The sequence below is a fragment of the Myotis daubentonii genome, chromosome X (genome assembly GCF_963259705.1).
Source record: "Myotis daubentonii chromosome X, mMyoDau2.1, whole genome shotgun sequence".
Lineage (NCBI taxonomy): Eukaryota > Metazoa > Chordata > Mammalia > Chiroptera > Vespertilionidae > Myotis > Myotis daubentonii.
In genome coordinates, this window is record NC_081861.1 from 126901855 (window position 1) to 126924133 (window position 22279).

Below are 22279 nucleotides of genomic sequence, written 5' to 3' on the forward strand. Positions count from 1 at the left end.
TCCTGGCACGCTCCCCACTGGGTATCAAGCGTGCAACCTGGGCATGTGCCCTTGTCCAGAACTGTCCTTTAGTTCGCAGGTCGACGCTTTATCCACTGAGCCAAACCAGCTAGGGCCCAATAAAAAGTTTTGTTTCCTTTCTTTTGCTCATTTACATAGCATTGTTTTGCTCTTGTTCTCATATAGTTATGAAAGTTCTTTGGGCATTATATAGACATCCATTCTTTTTTTCCATTCTTTTTTATTTACTGATTCTATTATTTGCATCTTATTTTAGCTATATTTTGTGATGAGCTTAAATACTAACATGGTAAAATTTAATGATAGTTTTTTTCTATTGTTTTAATAATTAGAAGTTACCCTTATATCTATTACATTTTCTAACTTTTTGATAAGTTGTGTTTTTCAAGGAACTTGTCCATTTCATCTAAATGGTTAAATTTATAGGCATAGAATTGTTCAAAATAGTTTCATTTTTTTAAAATGTCTATAGGATCTGTACTAATGTTCCAATTTTCTGCTCTTTTTTATTTCCTGCTTTTTATTTTCTTTGATTTGCTGGTGCATTGACTGCTTTTTGATGATCTATTTACATTTAGCACTACACCATTTGGAGCTAAATTTTTAACAAAAAGCAATTTAGACAAAGGTCCCCTAACTCCCATATTAGAAATTCTCTCAATTACAAAACCTGTCTGTCTCTAAGGTATCCCAGAGATTATCGTAAACCCTTTAACCAAAAACGCTATAAATTCCATGATTTTTAATTTTTTTTTAAACTAAAGGAGTATGCTCGGCATTGCAAAGGGGGCTCCAGGACCCCCAACACTGCAATCTGGCTAGCCATTTGCACGTGGTTTGTCCATATGCCTTACTGGTTGTTAAATAGTTTTAAAATCCTTCTCCTGGAGAAATGTCACACAAAAAGTATAAGGAAAACAAAAGACAGGAATAGGACCCACGTTCCTATGTGTGATGATGGGGGAGAGAATTCTTCAGGATTATTTTCCTAATGAAAAAGGCTCCATAGGTTTTCAGCTTTTATATTAGTGTACAATGTACAGAATAAAGTGAACAAGTCTAAATTGTACAGCTCACTGAATTTTTACATATGTACATCCATGTATCTACCATCCAGATGAAGATATAGAACCTTGCCCTGGCTGGGTAGCCTACTTCCATGGAGCGGTGTCCCATGCACCAAAAGGTTGTGGGTTCGATTCCCAGTTGGGGCACATACATAGGTTGCAGGTTTAATCCCCGGTTGGGGCATATACAGGAGACAATCGATGGATATTTTTCTCTCACATCGATGTTTTTCTTTCTTTCACTCTAAACCTCTCCCTTCCTCTCTCTCTAAAATCAATAAAACCATATCTGTGGGTGAGGATTAAAAAAAGAAAAATATAGAATCTTGATTTATAATGTATGCAAAAGCACAATGATGCAATCCCATAAGTTTATATAAAACCAGAAAATTTCTACACTGTCAACATTTTAAAACTCAGGAGTTTGGAACATGATGGAAACAGTTCCATTAACAAGCATTTCTCATGATCACAATGACTAATTTAAACTAAAAAAAGAAAATGAAGAATACCATTGGTAAAGCATCCTTGCTTTCCGCCGTCCCCAACTATAAAAGGCACGATTGAAAACAGCAGTTTGCCATCTTATGTGAAAAGGGGAGATGCTCAAGCCATTGTTCTCCAGCCAGTCTTCATAAGAATGCTTAAAATACACAGATGACTAAAAGAGAAAAAGTTCCACATCATTCAATTTTGAAGGACAATTTATAATGTTTAAGAAAATAAAAAATTACTATTTTCTATATAGGAAAGCTAGATTCTGACTGCCCAAATGCTAGTAATTTTAAAGCTTTATGTTCATTCCTCAGTTAAAGTGAAGGCCTCACATTAGCTGGTTTGCTGAAGTTAGGGTCTGGTAAACTAGAGCCCATGGTTTTTATCTTTAAGAGATTGTACAAAGACAACAACAACAACAAAATTAAGAATATGTAACACCCTGTGTGGCCCACAAAACCTAAAATAGTATCTGACCCTTTACAGAAAAAGTTTGCTGACCTCTGCTTAGAACAGCATTGTCCAAATAGAAATATGAGCCACAAATGCCAGCCAAAATTAAGTTTGTGTAATTTCAAATTTCCTTGTAGCCAACATTTAGAAAGTTGTAATTAATTTAAATACATTTTCAACTCAAATCAATATAAAAAAATAGTGTACTGGGTGACATCAGAGGAATGGTGGCATGAGAGATCCCTGAAGTTTCAACAAAGGACTCCCTGCTCAACGCACAAACATGTCTGAGAAACCGCACACTGAAACATCTAAAGGTGGGCAAGTGGGAGCAAACTGGGAAGGCCGGAAGGGAAAAAGCTGAGACTAGCCACAGATGCAGCCCTGCAGCTGGGATCTCACAAAGGGGTTCAGCCTGGAGAGGGAAGGAATCAGGTTGTGGCCGACACTCCCTTCCGCCGCGAAAAGCAAAGCGATTTAATGAGCATTCCTGCAGGTGTGGACAGTACAAGCTGGAGCTGAGCCCAGTGACCTGGGCAGGAACAAAGCACAGAGCTGTGCCCTCCGTTGTCTGGCAATTGGCATTCCAGACAGAGAAACAAAGCCACAGAGCCCTTCCCTTAACCTCCCAGAGCTCGCCTCCCTTTACTATTGGTGTTAGGTTGCAGAGCAAATTATATGCATACCGAAGAGCTGGTACTACAAAATCATTTTTTCCCTGACAGGCAAGCTGAGACTAATCCCAGGGTCCGGTGAAGGCGTGGGGGGAGGGGGAGTGTCAGGGGGCGTGGGAACAATGCAAAGGTCCACCGGTTGGCACTGACAGGAGGGCAAAGCAACAAAAGAGGTGGCCGGGTTCCCCCACATCACCCCACTGCCATGCACCGAGGCTACACTGCCAGCAGCATATGGCTGCAGGGAACAGCACTGGGAATAAATAAATGGATAAATTCCTAGAAATAGATAACTTTCCTAGACTGAATCATGAAGAATTAGGAAACTTAAACAGACCAGTCAACAGTGAGGAAATTGAAACAATTATAAAAAACCTCCCAAAAATAATAGTCCAGGACCAGATGGCTTTGTTTTGAATTCTACCAAACATTCAAAGATTTGATACCTATCCTTCTCAAACTCTTCCAAAAAATTGAAGAAGAGATGATACTTCCTAACACATTTTATGAGGCTAACATAACCCTGATATCAAAACTGGGCAAGGATAACACAAAAATGGAAAACTACAAACCAACATCTCTGATGAATACAGATGCAAAAAAATCCTAAACAAAATACTAGCAAATTGAATACAACAATACATAAAAATAACAAAACACCATGATCAAGTAGGGCTCATTCCAGGGCACAAGGATGGTTCAACATATGCAAATCAATCAATGTAATACATCACACTAACAAAGCAAAGGATAAAAATCACATCTTATCAATAGATGCAGGAAAAGCATTTGATAAGATACAGCATGGATTTATGACTAAAACACTCAATAAAATCAGTATGGAAAGAAAGTACCTCAACATAATAAAGACCATATATAACAAACCCTCTGCTAATATACTCAATGGTGAAAAACTGAAAGCTTTTCCTCTAAAATCAGGAACAAGACAAGGATATCCACTCTCACTACTCTTATTCAACATAGTGCTGGAAGTCTAGCCAGAACAATCAGGAAAGAGAAATAAAAAGCATCCAAGTTGGGAATGAAGACTTAAAAGTGTTACTTTTTGCAGATGACATGATTTCATATGTAGAAAACCCTAAAGACTCCATCAAAAAAACTATTACAGCCCTACCTGCAGACTGAAGGGTCCCAGGTTCAATTCCGGTCAAGGGCACATGCCTGGTTGTAGGCTTAATCCCCAGTAGGGGGCGTCCAGGAGGCAAGCCGATCAATGATTCTCATCATTGATGTTTTTATCTCTCTCTCCCTCTCCATTCCTCTCTGAAATCAATAAAAATGTATTTTTTTTAAAAAAAGAGCAACTTCAAAACAAATAAAAACAAACTATTACAGCCCGGACAGCATGGCACAGTGGTTGAGCGTCGACCTATGAACCAAGAAGTCAAGGTTCGATTCCTAGTCAGGGCACATGCCCAAGTTGCAGGCTCCATTCCCAGTGTGGGGTGTGCAGGAGCTAGCCAATCAATGATTCTCTCTCATCATTGCTGATTCTATCTCTCTCTCCCTTTCCCTTCCTCTCTGAAATCAATAAAAGTATTTAAAAAACTATTACAAACAATAAGCAAATATAGTAACGTTATAGGATACAAAATCAATGTACAAAAATCCACTGCATTCCTATATACTAACAACGAAATTTCAGAAAAAAAAGTGAGAAAAGATTCTTTTTGCAATTGCAACAGAATGAATAAAATACCTAGGAATAAAATTAACAAAGGATGTGAAGGAACTATATATTTAAAATCACAATGCATTATTAAAGGAGATTGAAAAAGACACGATAAAATGAAATGATATTTCATGTTCATGGATTGAGAGAATCAACAGTTAAAATGAACATATTACCCAAAGCAATATATAGATTGAATGTAATCCCCATCAAAATTCCAATGTCATTTTTTAAAGAAATAAAACAAAAAATAATCAGATGTGTATGGAACTACAAAAGACCTGGTATAGTGAAAGCAGTCCTGAGATAAAAGAACGAACCTGGCCCTAGCTGGTTTGGCTCAGTAGACAGAGGGTTGGCCTGTGGACTGAAGGATTTGATTATGGTCAAGGGCACATGCACGGGTTGTGGGGGCTTGATCCGCAGTAGGGGGCATGCAGCAGGCAGCCAATCAATGAGTCCCTCTCATTATTGATGTTTTTATCTCTCCCTTCCTATCTGAAATAAATAAAAATATAACAAAAAAACAAAACAAAACACACACACACACACACACAAAGAACGAACCTGGAGGTATCACACTACCTGACTTCAAATTATACTTCACAGCACAGATAATCAAAACAGCATGGCCGAAACCGGTTTGGCTCAGTGGATAGAGCGTCGGCCTGCGGACTAAAAGGTCCCAGGTTCGATTCCGGTCGAGGGCGTGTACCTGGGTTGCGGGCATATCCCCAGTAGGAGATGTGCAGGAGGCAGCTGATCGATGTTTCTCTCTCATCGATGTTTCTAACTATCTCTCTCCCTTCCTCTCTGTAAAATGATCGATGTTTCTCTCTCATCGATGTTTCTAACTCTCTATCTCTCTCCCTTCCTCTCTGTAAAAAATCAATAAAATATATTTAAAAAAAAACAGCATGATACTGGCAGGAAAACAGTAACACAGACCAATGGAACAGAATTAAGAGCCCATAAATAAAACCACATATATATGGGCAAATAATTGTTTACATAGGAGCCAAAAATACACAATGAAAAGAAAGTCTCTTCAATAAATGGTGCTGGGAAAATTCAAAAGCCACATGCAAAAGAAAGAAACTAGACTACAGCTTGTCCCCATGTACAAAAATAATTCAAAATGGATCAAAGGCCTAAATATAAGATCTGAAACAATAAATTACACAGAAGAGAACACAGGTTCTAAACTCATGGACCTTGGTCTTGGAAAAGATTTTATGAGTTTGATCACCAAAGGCAAGGGAAGTAAAGGCAAAAATAAATGAATGGGATTATATAAAACTAAAAAGATTCTGCACAGCAAAAGAAACAAAAAGGAAACCAACTGAATGGGAGATAGTATTTGCAAACAGCAGCTCCGACAAGGGGTTAATATCCAAAATATACACAGAACTCATACAACTTAACACCAAACAAACAAACAAACAAACAACACAATAAAAAAAAAATGAGCCCAGCCCTAGCCGGCTTGGCTCAGTGGATAAAGCATCGGCCTGTAGACTGAAGGGTCACAGGTATGATTCCGGGCAAGGGCATATGCCTGGGTTGCGGACTCAATCCCCAGTAGGGGGCATGCAGGAGGCAGCTGATCAATGATTCTCTCTCATCATTGATGTTTCTCACTCTTCCTCTATGAAATCAATAAAAATATATTTTTAAAAAATGAGCCCAGCAGTGGTTGAGCATAGACCCATGAACCAAGAGATCCTCAGTTTGATTCCCGTCAGGGCACATGCCTGGATTGCAGCAGGCTCAATCCTTGGTGGGGCGTGCAGGAGGCAGCCAAACGATGTCTCTCTCTCATCCATGTTTCTATCTCTCTCCCTTCCTCTCTCTAAAATGAATAAAAACATTTAAAAATAAAAATAAATGGGCAGAGGACCTAAACCAGTGATGGCAAACCTATGACACGTGTGTCAGAGGTGACACGCGAACTCATTTTTTTGGTTGATTTTTCTTTGTTAAATGGCATTTAAATATATAAAATAAATATCAAAAATATATATCTTTGTTTTGCTATGGTTGCAAATATCAAAAAATTTCTATATGTGACACGGCACCATAGTTAAGTTAGGGTTTTTCAAAATGCTGACACGCTGAGCTCAAAAGGTTAGCTATCACTGTCCTATTTATAATTTAAATAGACCCCAACCAGTCAAACAGAGGAAACAGGTCAGTTGGAGTCAGCTTTCTATTCTTTTCCGAGCAACCCTAAGAAATTAGGCCTACTTTGATCATGTAAAAGTAATAAAAAAAAAACTTAAGCTCAGTAATTTCTCTTACATTCAGGGTTGGCAGGATAGCTGCTTAAATACAGCCTAATAAGAGTTTTATTTTTAGGAAAGTTTGAAGTCCTTAAGTACAGATTTTGGATAATGTAAGTCATTTTATATACACGTACCCCTATTACCTCAGTTACAGAAAGTACAGTTAGTATTTTGTCATATCAATGCCCATCCATTTGAGAAACTTATGTTTCTAGAAGAATATTTCACCCCATCACAGTCATAAAAAATGACCTGAGTCTGAATATAGGTATCTATTTGCCTTTGGATCTGTAATGTTCTCTGCTCTCAATCTTCAGGTGAAGTTCCTGAAACCTACCTGTTTTCCAAGACTTTTAAAGGAGACTGACACACCCCTCGACTAGATGTCCACAGAGAAAATCCTAAAAGAACCAAGGGTGGAATAGCAGAACAACTCCCTGAAACAGAGTTGAAGGTACAGACTCCAAAAGCTTTGAGGCCTTTGCATTCCCCAGGCAGAGATGCTGAATAAGAGGTTTTTTTGCTCAAGGAATAGGGGTCTTTTGAGCCAGGGGCTGTTACTGAACTTAAAATTCCATCCTGATCACCTCACACACTTGACCAGAGACTACAGAGGTTTGAAAAATCCCTTTTATTTTGTCACACATGCAACGTGAAGAAATCATGTGGCTTTGCTTTTTTTCTAAACAACAAAATCACTGTTTAAAGAAGCAGTGGTCTGTATTGCTTATGACATGCTAAGCACTATGCCAAGTATGTGCAGAGGAAGCACCTAGGAAATCCTGTGAGGATGCAGTCTGATTCTATAGTCCAGATATGAGGACTGAGATTCTGCATTTCTGAGAAGCTTCCAGATGATACAGGTGCTGCTGGTCCTTGAACCTCAGGTTGAGTAGCAAGGCTTTACGTGGATGTACTAATGCAATCTTCTCTACTATATCAGGAAATCTTTGCTATTATTACCCCTACTTTAAAGATGAAGAAACTGAAGCACAAGAGACTATTCTGCCCAAGCTCACAATCACTGGGAAGTGGAAGAGCCCAATCCTAGATCTAAGGACTCTACCGTGTAACCTCCTCACTTTGCAAGTTCAAATACAACAAAATAGAACAAATATTTCATTTTACCATTAAACCTAAAACACAAACGAAACTATTTAAGACGATATTCATGACAAGGTTTTACTATTCGTAATTAAAATTTTTATTAAGCATTTGAAAATTTATATGATTTCATTCCACACAGTTACCCCCACCCTTCAATATTCAATTCCAAAAGGTTGCTAGAAGCATATGGTCAAATGTTCATAATTTTTGCTACCCTTTTCAAATAACTGGAGAATGGACCATGTACCCAGAGTGTGTGTGTGTGTGGGGGGGGGAGGGAGAGTGTGTGTGTATGTGTATGTGTGGGGGAGGGATAGTCAATGTGAAGAAGGGTTGGTGGAGGATGCAAAGTAGAATATGAGAAGTCAGAATTCTAAATCCTTGCTGCTAAGTATTTATCTGAAGTATAGGCTGGTAGCCTGGGAAACAACATTTGCAGCGCTTGGGAACTGGTTGGAAACAGAGAACCTTAGGCCCCGCCCCAGACCGGATGAATCAGAATGTGCATTTTAACCGGAACCCCAGATGACCGTGTGTACTTTGAAGTTTCAGACTTAAAACACAACTTGATTTAGATTCACTCCCCTACCAGAGTCTCTAGAGCAGCGGTTCTCAACCTGTGGGTCGCGACCCCTTTGGGGGTCGCCTAAGACCATCGGAAAACACATATATAATTACATATTGTTTTTGTGATTAATCACTATGCTTTAATTTGTAACAATGAAAATACATCCTGCATATCAGATATTTACATTACGATTCATAACAGTAGCAAAATTACAGTTATGAAGTAGCACCGAAAATAATTTTATGGTCGGGGGTCACCACAACATGAGGAACTGTATTAAAGGGTCGCGAAGGTTGAGAACCACTGCGCTAGAGGGTCCTGGCCTCAAAGACAATGGGGGGTAACAATACCTTTCCTATGCGGACATTTCATTTTTAACCCTGGGGCACTGCCGCTGATTAAGGCATGCCCCGGCCCTCCCAGGACCACTACCATCGCCTCCAGGGCTGGACCCAAAGGCTGCGGGGCACCGCCCCGCAATGCGACTGCGGCTGCTGCGCGGATCACCACACCCCTCCCGCGCGCGGCCCGCCAAAATGTACTCCACGGGCCCGGGCACCACGCGGAAGGCCGCACGTGGACACCCGCCGCACGGCTTCCAGACCGGGAAACCGGAGGTAGAAGAGAAAAGGCCTCGGGCCATGCGCCCCAGTGCAGGGTGCCGCGGGCTTGGGCAGTGGATCGGAGGCCCTCACCTTCAGCACCAAATCGGTCAGGTAGACGGCAGTCCAGCCGCCCACCACCACCACCACCAGCGACACCGGAATCATGGCAGCGAGGGAGGCAGCGGAGGACAGGCGAGCCCCGGCGTCCTCCTCCCTGCGACCGTGCAATGAACCGGACGCGCGATGCTTACAACCACACCATCTGCACAGGAACAAGCCGGCCACCGGCTCCTTTCTCGCGATGGCGCCGTTTCCCACCGGCCTTTTCCGGTAAAACACGGACCGACGCATGCGCGCCGGAAAAGGAGGCGGGGGCTTATTTTCGTGGGACACTGGCGCGCTGACGTCCCGGCATCTGTTTGGCGGTGGCTGCCTGCCCTCTAGTGATTTCTTAGGCTTTGTCCCTCCCTGCTGTCTGCTCATGCTCTCTGGTTCCAGTTTAGGGTTTCCTGTTGCTTTTTAGTTCGGGGTTACCTGAAGTAATAATCGTCCCCACCTCCCAGACCTTGTTATAGGTATCCAGATTTAAGTTATTACTTTTATTTGTTCTTTTTATTGAAGTGTCATTTACATTTAGTGAAATAATACAGAAGTCAACTGTCCATTTCATTGAGTTTTAATAAGTTTTATTTGTGTAGCCTAATAAAAATAAAGAACATCTACATCTCAGGAATTTCCTTCCTGGTCAATCCCCTCCTCCCTTCTTTAAGTAAATAGAATCATACAATAGGCACGCTTGTGTCTGACTTATTTTGCTCAAAATACAGGATGGGGCAAAAGTAGGTTTACAGTTGTTTGTATGAAAAAATAAAACAATTGCCCTAGCTGGTTTGGCTCAGTGGATAGTGTCAGCCTGTGGACTGAAGGGTCCCGAGTTCAATTCCCGGTCAGGGCACATGCCTGCGTTGGGGGCTCAAAATCCAGTGTGGGGCATGCAGGAGGCAGCTGATCAATGATTCTCATCATTAATGTTTCTCTCCCTCTCCCTTCCTCTCTGAAATCAATAAAAATATATTTTAAAAATAAGTAAAACAATAAATAGCAATACAAGAATAAACTATGTTTCACATACTTGCAACTGCAAACCTACTTTTGTCAAACCCTGTATTTGAGAGCTGTAGCAGAGGAGAATTTGAGACCCCAAAATATGCCTTTTGGCATATTATTTTAAACTGGTTATTAAAAACAGACTTAAGAAAAGCTCTGACAACCAACTAGAAGTTACTCATTTCTAAGAGTTATTTACATTTATAAAGGAATCTTCATTTGCAAAGGTGTGGCCCTCTCTGTACCAGGAAGAGTAGGAGGAACACTTTATCAATGGAGAAGGCAAACACCTTAATCCTGCATAACACCTTATCCTTGTTTACTGTGCTTTTCTTGGTCACCTCCCATACTGGCCTCCTCCCAAACCCCAATATCCTTTGTCTTCAGCTGGAGATAATACTAAAGGCGGTGGCTTTAGCCATTTTGGAGATCTACTCAGTTTTCCTGAGTCTACAGGTTATTAAACTTTTTTAAAATCCTCACCCAATAATATGTTTTTATTGATTTTTAGAGAGAGAGGGAGGGAGAGAGAGAAACTTCAGTGTGAGAAAGAGACATTGATTGGTTGTCTCCCATACATGCCCTGACTGGGGATTGAACCCAAAACCTGGTATGTGCCTTGCCAGGGAATGGAGCCCAACACCTTTGGGTGCATGGGATGATGCTCTAACCAGGGCAGGTTTTTCGTTGTTGTTATTATTGCTGTTGTTGTTTTAAGTCCCACAGGAACTGTTGTTAAGCCCTGTCACTATAGGTCCTAAATTTGGCATTAGGAAAAAAAAAATCTCATCCCACTATTTCATATTTATTCCTATTACTGTCCAGTTAAAATTTCTTTTTAAAGTTATGTAGCTTAGAGCAATTGAATCAGAATCTCAGCAGGGGACCCAAGCATTAGTATTTTTTTAAGCTCCTTAGGTCATTCCACTGTGCAGCCAAGACAGAACCACTGAACTAGATGATCTCTAATGGGAAGGAAAACTAATATTTATGGAGTGTTTTCCTGCATTATCTTAATGTTCAAGCCTTTAGAAGTTATTTGTTCTACCTTTTCTGGAAAAGCATCATCAATAAAAATACTAATACCAGCCCTGGCCAGGTTGCTCAGTTGATTGGAACATTGACCATATAGCAAAAGGTTGCAGGTTTTATGCCCAGAGGGCTGGCTCACTCTCTTCTCTCTCTCTCTCTCTCTCTCTCTCTCTCTCTCTCTCTCAAAACAAAACAAAAAAAACAACCACAAAAAAATAATACTTATACCCAAATATCGAGGACATAATACTGTCTTAAGAACAAGTATCTCATGCCGAAACCGGTTTGGCTCAGTGGATAGAGCGTCGGCCTGCGGACTGAAGGGTCCCGGGTTCGATTCCGGTCAAGGGCATGTACCTGGGTTGCGGGCACATCCCCAGTGGGAGATGTGCAGGAGGCAGCTGATCAATGTTTCTCTCTCATCAATGTTTCTGGCTCTCTCTGTCTCTCTCCCTTCCTCTCTGTAAAAAATCAATAAAATATATTTAAAAAAAAGAACAAGTATCTCAAATAGAAATGCACCTCCAAAGCATCCTCTACAGGAAAAATAAAGTGTAATACTAGACCTATATTACAGATATTGCTACTAGTTTGCCTCACTGTCCATACTTTTCCTAAAATTTTAATAATTTAGCATCTTAACTCTCTATCTTGAGAAACCTTATGATTCAGCTCCTTGTATACATGTGTGTATATGTGTTACTATAAAATGTTTTAAATTATTTTAGACATAGCTGGGTGTAAATTATAAGAGTTTATAATCGAGCATCCTATGGCTTCACAGTTTTCCAGATACAGGTGTCCCAAAAGTCTTAGTGCAGTTTTAAGTTTTGATAATTTCAAAAGTATAAATGAAACATACTTACAAAAAAGCATCACCTGAATGTTTACTTCAATTGCTTCTACACTTACTCATTTTGTGAAGTTTAATTAATTTTAAATTTCAGAATTTTTACCCTCCCTAATAGAGGATGACAAATATTAACTGAAAGAAAAGTAATTGAAATACGTTTACTGTTCAAAAAATGTTAAGATCAAATAAGCATGAAGGGAATTGAAATAATTTTACTTTCAAATGATGTTTTGTGTAAGTTTGTAGAATTTGTACTTCTGACGTTATTAAAACCTAAAACTGCATTAAGACTACTGGTGCACAATTGTATTTGAGCTGACCTTTGCTCTTATATAACTCCCTGGGAGAAAAATATTAACTTAAGAATGGAAATGTCTTCTCTTTTGTTAGCCTGAAGCCTTGTCTGGACCACTTGCTGGGACAAGTACCAGCTGCTGTGTAGCTATCTGATTACCCAAGATATGAAGTAAATAAGTTGATTGTGTTTTTCTGTTCCAAACCTAAACATTTGCTTATTCAACTGACTTGGTATTCTCATCAGGGACCCATCAGTCAAAACAAAACATTGAATTGAATCCTGCTGGTTTCTGGAATTTACCAGTAGTGGAAGCCAGCTGGTGGCAGCAGAAGAGACAAGATAGAGGATGCAAGATGGCAGTAAAAAAAAAAAAAAAAAAAAAAAAAAAAAAAAAAAAAAAAAAAAAAAAAGCCTAAATTCCAGAAGATAAAGGTATTCTTCCTTAGAATAAATTTGTGACCTAATTACAAATCATTTCAGGTTTCTGTCAAGTAACTTTCAAGTAAAGGGTACATAACCAAGCTTTTATTCATATTATTTTGTTTAACACGTTAAGCACCCAGCCTGTTTTGTCTTTCAGATGGAAAGTATAGTGTCAGTCATTGGTGAGTGACTGGGTGCTTAATGTGTTAATATTTTTTAGAGGGGCACCAAATATACATTTTGGCTGAATACAAAATAGTTGCATGTTAAAGTCAATATTTGCATGAAGCAGACTATCATATATAGGGTTTATATATATAAAACCCTAATATGCAAATAGACCGAATGGTGGAACAACTGAACAACTGGTCACTATGATGTGAGCTGACCACCAGGGGCACACGTGGAACATGGCGGGCGTCAGCAGCAGGAGGCAGAGTGCGGAACATGGCAGGTTTCGGCCGTGGCAGGATGGTGGAACAGGTGAGCAGGGGCGCCAGACCAAGGTGGGGTGCCGGTCACTGTCTTCAGGGTGAGCCTCTGGTGGTTACTGAAAATTCTTTGCTCCCACGCACCTTGGTCCCGTCTGGTGCTCGCACCCGCTGCCGGCACCCAGCACTGGTCCCAATCACTCAGCACTGTCAGCGGGTGCTAGTGGTGGCTGCTGGCCCCAAATGCCCCTGGCTTCTCCACCTCCCCTTGCTCCTGAGGGGCGATCAGGGCAGCAGCCACTGCTAGCAACTGCTGATGGCACAGGCCCAGCTTGCATCCACTTATGGTGTCAGCCCAAATTGCTTTGTGCTATTAGCGGGTGCGAGCGGCAGTGGTGAGAGCGGGGCTGCTGGCAGACAGGGGACCAGGGGCTGTGGCATGAGGGGGGCCGGGTGGGGGCGCAGAGGATGTGTCGAAACCCGCCCCTGTGCCCACTGCAGCCTCACGGCCCACAGTTCCTTTCAAGGTGCACGAATTCATGCACTGGGCCCCTAGTTTTATAATAAACTTCTAAGATACCAGAATCACCATGAAATATTAAAATTAGATATTACTAATTTTAAAACTATTATTACAATGCTACTATTGAAATGTTAATATTCAGATTTTAAAGTTTGACATTCCATTCAGGAATATTTATTTCTCATCAATGTAAGCTTGCTTCTTGGGGTCATTATACTCTACATTTATGACACCAAATTACTAGTACACCAGTCAGGATAAGCTAGGCATTGTTCAGGTAAATCCTAGAATCCCAGTGGCTTAAAAAACAAAATATTTATTTTTGTTTGTGCTATGTATCCATCATGGGCTGGCAGATTAATGGAAACTCCACCATTTTCTCATGCTCACACCTCAAAATGAGGCTCAGGGTTCATTCACTGCAGCAGACTAGGGTGTTTACCAATGGCAGCAAAATGTTATGGCCTAGATATTCACAGGTTACTTTCACTCACGTTTCATGAGCCCAAAGTAGTCAAAATACCTGTGCCCAACTTTAAGGTCAGAATGAATGTAATCCTTTGCACACCTAAGAACAGAGAAGAATATACCTGGAAATAAACAGTAGTGTTATCTACCAAATGAAAAATGCTCTCTTTTCAAGGGGTTCAGAACAGGCCTCCCAAGACGTGCTGCTTGGCATGTGGATTATTTTGAGCTGAAGGCAATCATGCGAGACCCTGTAGGTTCTCCTTTAAAGAATTTAAATTAGAGCCCTTGCCCATAGTAAGAGTTATTACCAGAAATAACTTATATGACCAGGGAAAACTTCTAATTACCGAACATCTGCTCTTCTTATCTATCTGCAAGTAACCCTTCTCCCCTCTGAAGCCTTAGAGCAGTGGTTCTCAACCTTCCTAATGCCACGACCTTTAGGGTTGTGGTGACCCCCAACCATAAAATTATTTCGTTGCTACTTCATAACTGTAATTTTGCTACTGTTATGAATCGTAATGTAAATATCTGATATGCAGGATGTATTTAGGTGACCCCTGTGAAAGGGTCGTTTGACCCCCACAGGTTGAGAACCACTTCCTTAGAGCGTCTTACCTCATCCTTAGCTCAGATGCCATATATACCTCATTTTCCCTTTCTGTCCCTGAAACTCTCATGTATGTGGGGTCTCTGAGTTGCTGATATGTGTAGGCTTCCTATACATACATATGTAATTAAATTTGGTTATTTTCTCTTGTTAATCTGTCTCATGATGATTATTAGACCAGCCAGAAGAACCTAGAAGGATAGAGGAAAATTTCTTCCTCCCCCACACTTTTACCTATGGAGGGCACAGTAGCAGTTAGCGTTTGGTTAGTGCTGCCATTATGAGATACTGCTATGTTGATGCTGCCACAAAATTATTAAGCTTTCCTTTCTTTTTAATAGGAACAAATTAAAGTAAACATTGATCTCCATTTCAGTTGCTGATGATGGTGCAGTTTGGTTGAATCAGTCCTTCAAATAGAAGCTTCTTGCCTAAGCCGGTTTGGCTCAGTGGATGGAGCGTCGGCCTGCGGACTGAAGGGTCCCAGGTTCAATTCCGGTCAAGGGCATGTACCTTGGTTGCAGGCACATCCCCAGTGGGAGGTGTGCAGGAGGCAGCTGATTGATGTTTCTCTCTCATCGATGTTTCTAACTCTCTATCTCTCCCCCTTCCTCTCTGTAAAAAATCAATAAAATAAAATAAAAAAAGAAGCTTCTAGTAATCGTTGAAGAAAATATTTTCTGAAAGTGTTGTCCTCACATATTTTTTATTCCTAATAGATTTATGTTTGCCTGAAATTGATGTTTTACACATTCACATGAATAAAATTTGTCCTTAAACCTTGGGTCTAAAAATGTGGCTTTCAAGAAACCAACCATCTTAGTTTTCCCATCTGTGTATCAGTTTCATTTCATGTGCATTGTATTAGCATCTTCTTGGAGTAGAATAAGATAATCTTCCAAGCAGCTATCACATAAGAAATGCTCGCACTCTGAGAGCATGGTTTTGGTTACTTCTTCCTCGGGTTCCAGCGAGCAAAGTACTTTATTTGCAAGCAGTTTTAATAAATTAAGACATATTGTTTTCATCTAAAAACTTATTATTTTAGTTTTGTTCAAGATGACTTTTCAGCATGTAGTGGATGCTATTCCATCTTTTTGTTTTTGTTAATCCTCACTCGAGGATATGTTTTTCCATTGATTTTTAGAGAGAGTGGAATGGAGGGAGGGAGGGGAGGAGAGAGAGAGAGAGAGAGAGAGAGAGAGAGAGAGAGAGAGAGAGAGAGAGAGAGAGGTGTAAGACAATTGGTTGACTCCTGCATGCATCCTAACCAGGACTGGGGATCAAACCTGCAACCCAGGTACATGACCTTGACTAGAAATTAAAGCCACGAATCTTTGGTGCATGGGCTGATGCTCTAACCATTTAACTCAGCAGCCAGGGCTACTATTCCATCTTGTTTAAACACCGTTGAATATATTACAAGGCAATTCTAAAATCTTTGGACATCATGTATTTTTGTCTGACTGAAGTATGATGAAGTGGCTCACTATCTTTCTGCTGAGATTATAATTGCTTTCTGACTACAGTAATGAAGGGTGTATGAACAAAACATTGTATCCTTATAATTCCCAAATCACTCTTAGCCTTTGTCATATTTTTTCTGTTATCAATAACAATTGACATGTTTAAAAACTGATTTTCCAGTCTATAAATAGTTCTTCACTCAGAATGTATTATGTTATAGCCATGTGAGACATCAACAGTCTCTCAACAATTAAACAGAAGCAGAGCCTAGTTAATTTACAACACCATCAGATTTAAATGACTTGTAGTTGTTTCTGCATATCCAAATGTTTGACATCCAAGATAAAATATCACATTCAGTAATATACTTTTCAGTACACAGCAGAATACAATTCAAGAAGTGTTTTCATAACACATTTTCTAGAAGGAACTTAACTAGGAGTTATAGCTCCAGCATATATGAAAACTCATCTTCAACCACTAAAAATAGTTCACAGTCTATGGTAGAAGTTGTAAAATTATGGTCTGAGGATCAAATCCAGCCCTCTGGTTATTTTGTAAATAAGGAATATTACAACACAGCTATGCTCTTCTGTTTGCACTATCTATAGAAGCTTTGCATCACGACAACAGAATTGAGTAGTTGAGAGATCTAATGGCCTACAGAGCTTAAAATATTAACTATCTGGCCCTTAAAAGAAAAAGCATGCTAACTTGTGGTATGTAGTAATGTCATCAATAAGATTTTTATCTAAATTTTAGCTTTCCTAGATTATATATCCTATCTAATAATAGACAAACATGGTAATTGACCGTACCTTTGCTATGCCTCCCATTGGCTAATCAGTGTGATATGCAAATTAACCACCAACAAAGATGGTGACTAATTTGCATACTGCAGGCAGGGTGGGTCAGCGCCATCCCACCTGCCCTGCCGCCATCCAGGCCTGCTATTTGCCACCTGGGGCGGTGTGGCGGGACAGCGCCATCCCACCTGCCCTGACGCCATCCGGGCCTGCTATCTGCGAACTGGAGCAGCGGGCGTCCCATGTGCGACCTGAACCGGGGTGGCCGGGCGGTGCAGCAGCGATCGGCTGGCCTGCCTGGGCGTCCCGTGTGCAACCCGACCCCGGGGCGGGACAGCATGGCTCCTCTGTCACCCCAACTTCCTCATCACAGCTCCCTTGGGGGCCTAAGTCTTTATTCGGACATCCCCTGAGGGTTCCCTGACTGCCAGAAGGATGTCTGACAGCAAACTTAGGCCTGGTCCCCCAGGGAGTGGGCCTAAGTTGACAGGTGGACATCCCCCAAGGCAGGGGTCCTCAAACTATGGCCCACGGGCCACATGCAAATACAAATATTGTATTTGTTCCCGTTTTTGTTTTTTTACTTCAAAATAAGTTATGTGCAGTGTGCATAGGAATTTGTTCATAGTTCTTTTTTAAACTATAGTCCGGCCCTCCAACGGTCTGAGGGACAGTGAACTGACCCCCTGTTTAAAAAGTTTGAGGACCCCTGCCCCAAGGGGTCCTGGACTGCAAATGGGCACAGGCTGGGCTGAGGGATCCCCCCCCCCGAGTGCACAAATTTTTGTGCACCGAGTCTCTAGTCCTATATAATAAAAGGCTAATATGCAAATCAACTGAATGATGGAATGACCAGTTGCTATGATGCACACTGACCACCAGGGGGAAGATGCTCAATGCAGCAGCTGTCCCCTGGTGGTCAGTGCACTCCCATAGAGGGAGCGCCGCTCAGCCAGAAGCTGGGCTCATGGCTGGCGAGTGCAGTGGTGATGGTGGGAGCCTCTCCTGCCTTCTCAATAGCACTAAGGATGTGTGACTGCTGGCTTAGGCCCGCTCCCTGCAGGAAGCGGGCCTAAGCTGACAATCGGACATCCCCTGAGGGCTCCCAGACTGCGAGAGGGTGCAGGCTGGGCTGAGGGACCCCTCTCGCGCCCCCCCCACCCGCCCCAAGTGCATAAATTTCGTGCACTGGGCCTCTAAAAAAATTATATATATATATATGTATATGTATATATATATATATATATATATATATATATATATATATGTATGTGTATATAGATAGATAGATAGATAGATAGATAGATAGAATGGCCAGATTATTATGACCACCTGACATTTGTAGGCAAATTAGCCATACACTGCATCATATGGGATATGGAAGCTGAAGCCCTGTTCGAACACCTTTGCTGTCTGCAGTTACCAAGATAAAACATCTCCAATTCACACAGGAACACAAGGATTGGACAGTCGAGCTTTGGAAAAAAGTCATATGGTCCGATGAATCACATTTCCAGTTGCATCATGCAGATGGCAGAGTGAGAATGTGGCAGAAACAGCATGAAAGCATGCACCCCACATGCATGAGTAAAATCCTTCAAGCTGGTGGGGGCGGTGTTATAGTTTGGGGCATGTTTTCCTGGCATGATTTGGGCCCTTTAATTCATGTGGAATAACGTCTGAATAGCACAACATACCTAAGTATCATTGCCGATCAGGTTCATCCTATCATGTTGATGGCATATCCCAATGGAGATGGCTTCTTCCAACAAGACAATGCGCCATGCCACGGTACTCGGATTGTGCAGGAGTGGTTTCAAGGACATGAGGGAGACTTTACCTTGCTTAGGTGGCCCCCACAATCACCAGATCTCAATCCAATTGACTATTTGTGGGATGAAGTTAAAAGAGTCATCAGGCAGCTGGTTCCACAACCATCAAATCTCACAGAACTGGACAGTGCTGTCCATCAGGCATGGTGTCAGATTCCTCGCATCACCTTTCAACATCTCGTGGAGGCAATGCCAAGAAGAATCGCTGCACTACTGAAGGCAAAAGGTGGTCCAACGAAGTACTGATGGGATGGTCATAATAATCTGGCCACTCAGTATGTCTACACTAATAAAAGAGAAACATGGTAATTGGCGAACAACCTAATCAGCGAGATATGCATATTAACTGGCAGCCAAGATGGCCGCCAGCAGCCAGGCAGCTGATGCGAACAGGGAGGCTTGGTTGCCCCAGCATGAGCAAGCCAAGGTTCCCCGTCTGCAGCTGGGGGACTCTGAACTCCTGAAGCAACAACTCCAAAAGATACATTTCCATTATAGAAGCTAAAAGATGGCGGTTAATTTGCATACTCAGGACCCAAGCCCAGAGAAGCCAAACAGCCCTGAATCAGCAGGGCAGAGAGGCCTCAGGGCCCCGGGATCAGCGGAACCAAGAGGCCTCCCGGCACGGGACCAGCGGAACGGAGAGGCCACCCAGCACGGGCTATCAGTGGAGCCGAGAGGCCTCCCGGCCCAGGACCAGCGGAACCGAGAGTCCTACCGGCCCCGGTTATCAACGGAGCCGAGAGGCCTCCCGGCCCCGGGATCAGCGGAGACGAGAGACCTCCCGGCAGCGGTTATCAGCGGAACCGCGAGTCCTCAGGACCCCGGTTATCAGCGGAACCTAGGGTCCCCCCTGCCACAGGATCAGCGGGGCTGAGAGGCCTCAGGACCCCGGATCAGCGTTGCCGAGAGGCCTCCCGGGATGAGCGGAGCCCCAAGGCCTACCGGCCCCGGGATCAGCAGGACTGAGAGGCCTCAGGACCCCGGGGTAAGCAGAGCCGGGAGTCCTCCCGGTCCCGATGTCAGCGGAGCTGCGAGGCCTCCCGGTCCCGGGGTAAGCGGAGCAGCGAGGCCTCCCGGCCCCGGGATCAGCGGAGCCGAGAGGCCTCCCGGTCCCGGGGTAAGCGGAGCCGAGAGGCCTCCCGGCCCCGGGATCAGCAGGGCTGAGAGTCCTCAGGACCCCGGGGTAAGCGGAGCCGAGAGGCCTCCCGGCCCCGAGGTCAGCGGAGCCGCGAGGCCTCCCGCCACGTGGATCAGCGGGGCTGAGAGTCCTCAGGACCCCGGGGTAAGCGGGGCTGAGAGTCCTCAGGACCCCGGGATCAGCGGAGCTGAGAGGCCTCCCGGTCCAGGGCTCAGCGGAGCCGCGAGGCCTCCCGCCACAGGGATCAGCGGAGCCCTGAGGCCTCCCGGCCCCGGGATCAGAGGAGCCACGAGGCCTCCCGTCCCCGGGGTCAGCGGAGCCAAGAGGCCTCCTGTCCCCGGGATCAGCGGAGTCGCGAGGCCTCTCGGCCCGGGATCAGCAGAGCTGAGAGGCCTCAGGACCCCGGGGTAAGCGGAGCCGAGAGGCCTCCCGGTCCCGAGGTCAGCGGAGCCGCGAGGCCTCCCGGCCCCGGGATCAGCAGGGCTGAGAGGCCTCAGGACCCCGGGGTAAGCGGAGCCGAGAGGCCTCCCGGTCCCGAGGTCAGCGGAGCTGCGAGGCCTCCCGGTCCCGGGGTCAGCGGAGCCGAGTGGCCTCCCGGCCCCAGGATCAGCGGAGCCGCGAGGCCTCCCGGCCCGGGATCAGCGGGGCTGAGAGTCCTCAGGACCCCGGGATCAGCGGAGCTGAGAGGCCTCCCGGTCCAGGGCTCAGCGGAGCCGCGAGGCCTCCTGGCCCCGGGATCAGAGGAGCCGCGAGGCCTCCCGGCCCCGGGATCAGCGGAGTCGCGAGGCCTCCCGGCCCGGGATCAGCGGGGCTGAGAGTCCTCAGGACCCCGGGATCAGCGGAGCCGCGAGGCCTCCCGGCCCCGGGATCAGCAGGGCTGAGAGGCCTCAGGACCCCGGGGTAAGCGGAGCCGAGAGGCCTCCCGGCCGGGGATCAGCAGGGCTGAGAGGCCTCAGGACCCCGGGGTAAGCGGAGCCGAGAGGCCTCCCGGTCCCGAGGTCAGCGGAGCTGCGAGGCCTCCCGGTCCCGAGGTCAGCGGAGCCGAGAGGCCTCCCGGCCCCAGGATCAGCGGGGCTGAGAGTCCTCAGGACCCCGGGGTAAGCGGAGCCGAGAGGCCTCCCGGTCCCGGGGTCAGCGGAGCCTCGAGGCCTCCCGTCTCTGGGATCAGCAGGGCTGAGAGGCCTCAGGACCCCGGGGTAAGCGGAGCCGAGAGGCCTCCCGGTCCCGAGGTCAGCGGAGCTGCGAGGCCTCCCGGTCCCGGGGTCAGCGGAGCCGAGAGGCCTCCCGGCCCCAGGATCAGCGGAGCCGCGAGGCCTCCCGGCCCGGGATCAGCGGGGCTGAGAGTCCTCAGGACCCCGGGATCAGCGGAGCTGAGAGGCCTCCCGGTCCAGGGCTCAGCGGAGCCGCGAGGCCTCCTGGCCCCGGGATCAGAGGAGCCGCGAGGCCTCCCGGCCCCGGGATCAGCGGAGCCAAGAGGCCTCCCGTCCCCGGGATCAGCGGAGTCGCGAGGCCTCTCGGCCCGGGATCAGCAGGGCTGAGAGGCCTCAGGACCCCGGGGTAAGTGGAGCCGAGAGGCCTCCCAGTCCCGGGCTCAGTGGAGACTAGAGGCCTCCCGGCCCCCCTTATCAGCGGAGCCGCGAGGCCTCCCGGCCCCGGGATCAGCAGGGCTGAAAGTCCTCAGGACCCCGGTGTAAGCAGAGCTGAGAGGCCTCCCGGCCCTGGAATCAGAGGATCCGCGAGGCCTCCCGGCCCCGGGATCAGCAGGGCTGAGAGTCCTCAGGACCCCGGGGTAAGCGGAGCCGAGAGGCCTCCCAGCCCTGGGCTCAGTGGATCCGCGAGGCCTCCCGGCCCTGGGATCAGCAGGGCTGAGAGGCCTCAGGACCCCAGGGTAAGAGGAGCCCCGAGACCTCCCAGCCCTGGGCTCAGCGGATCCGCGAGGCCTCCCGGCCCTGGAATCAGTGGAGCCGAGAGGCCTCAGGACCCCGGGATCAGCAGAGCCGAGAGGCCTCCCGGCCCTGGATCAGTGGAGCCAGAGGGGTCCTGTCCCTGGGATCATCAGAGCAAGGAGACCTCCCAGCACTGGGATCAGCGTGACAGGGGGCAGCGACCAAACCCCTGATCACCCTGCAGCTCTGTGCATGACAGGGGGCGGCGCCCCTACTCCCCAATCGGTTCTGCTCTGAGCCTGACCAGGGGCTGCACCTAGGGATTGGGCCTGCCCTCTGCCATCCGGGAGCAGGCCTAAGCCAGCAGGTCGTTATCTCCGGAGGGGTCCCAGACTGCGAGAGGGCACAGGCCGGGCTGAGGGACCCCCCCC

General features: G+C 45.3%; 1 protein-coding gene across 1 annotated transcript in view; it reads right to left on the minus strand.

Annotated features, from left to right (window-relative positions):
* MBTPS2 (membrane bound transcription factor peptidase, site 2) overlaps nt 1–9304 on the minus strand; it is a 59877-nt gene extending 50573 nt beyond the window's left edge. The window contains exons 1-2 of the mRNA XM_059680264.1: nt 9059–9304; nt 1601–1749 (exon numbers count right to left, since the gene is read on the minus strand). Of these exons, the coding sequence (XP_059536247.1) occupies nt 1601–1749; nt 9059–9133 (224 nt within the window). The 5' untranslated portion in view covers nt 9134–9304. The remainder of the gene's footprint in view (nt 1–1600; nt 1750–9058) is intronic.
* Between the last annotated feature and the right edge of the window lie 12975 nt (nt 9305–22279).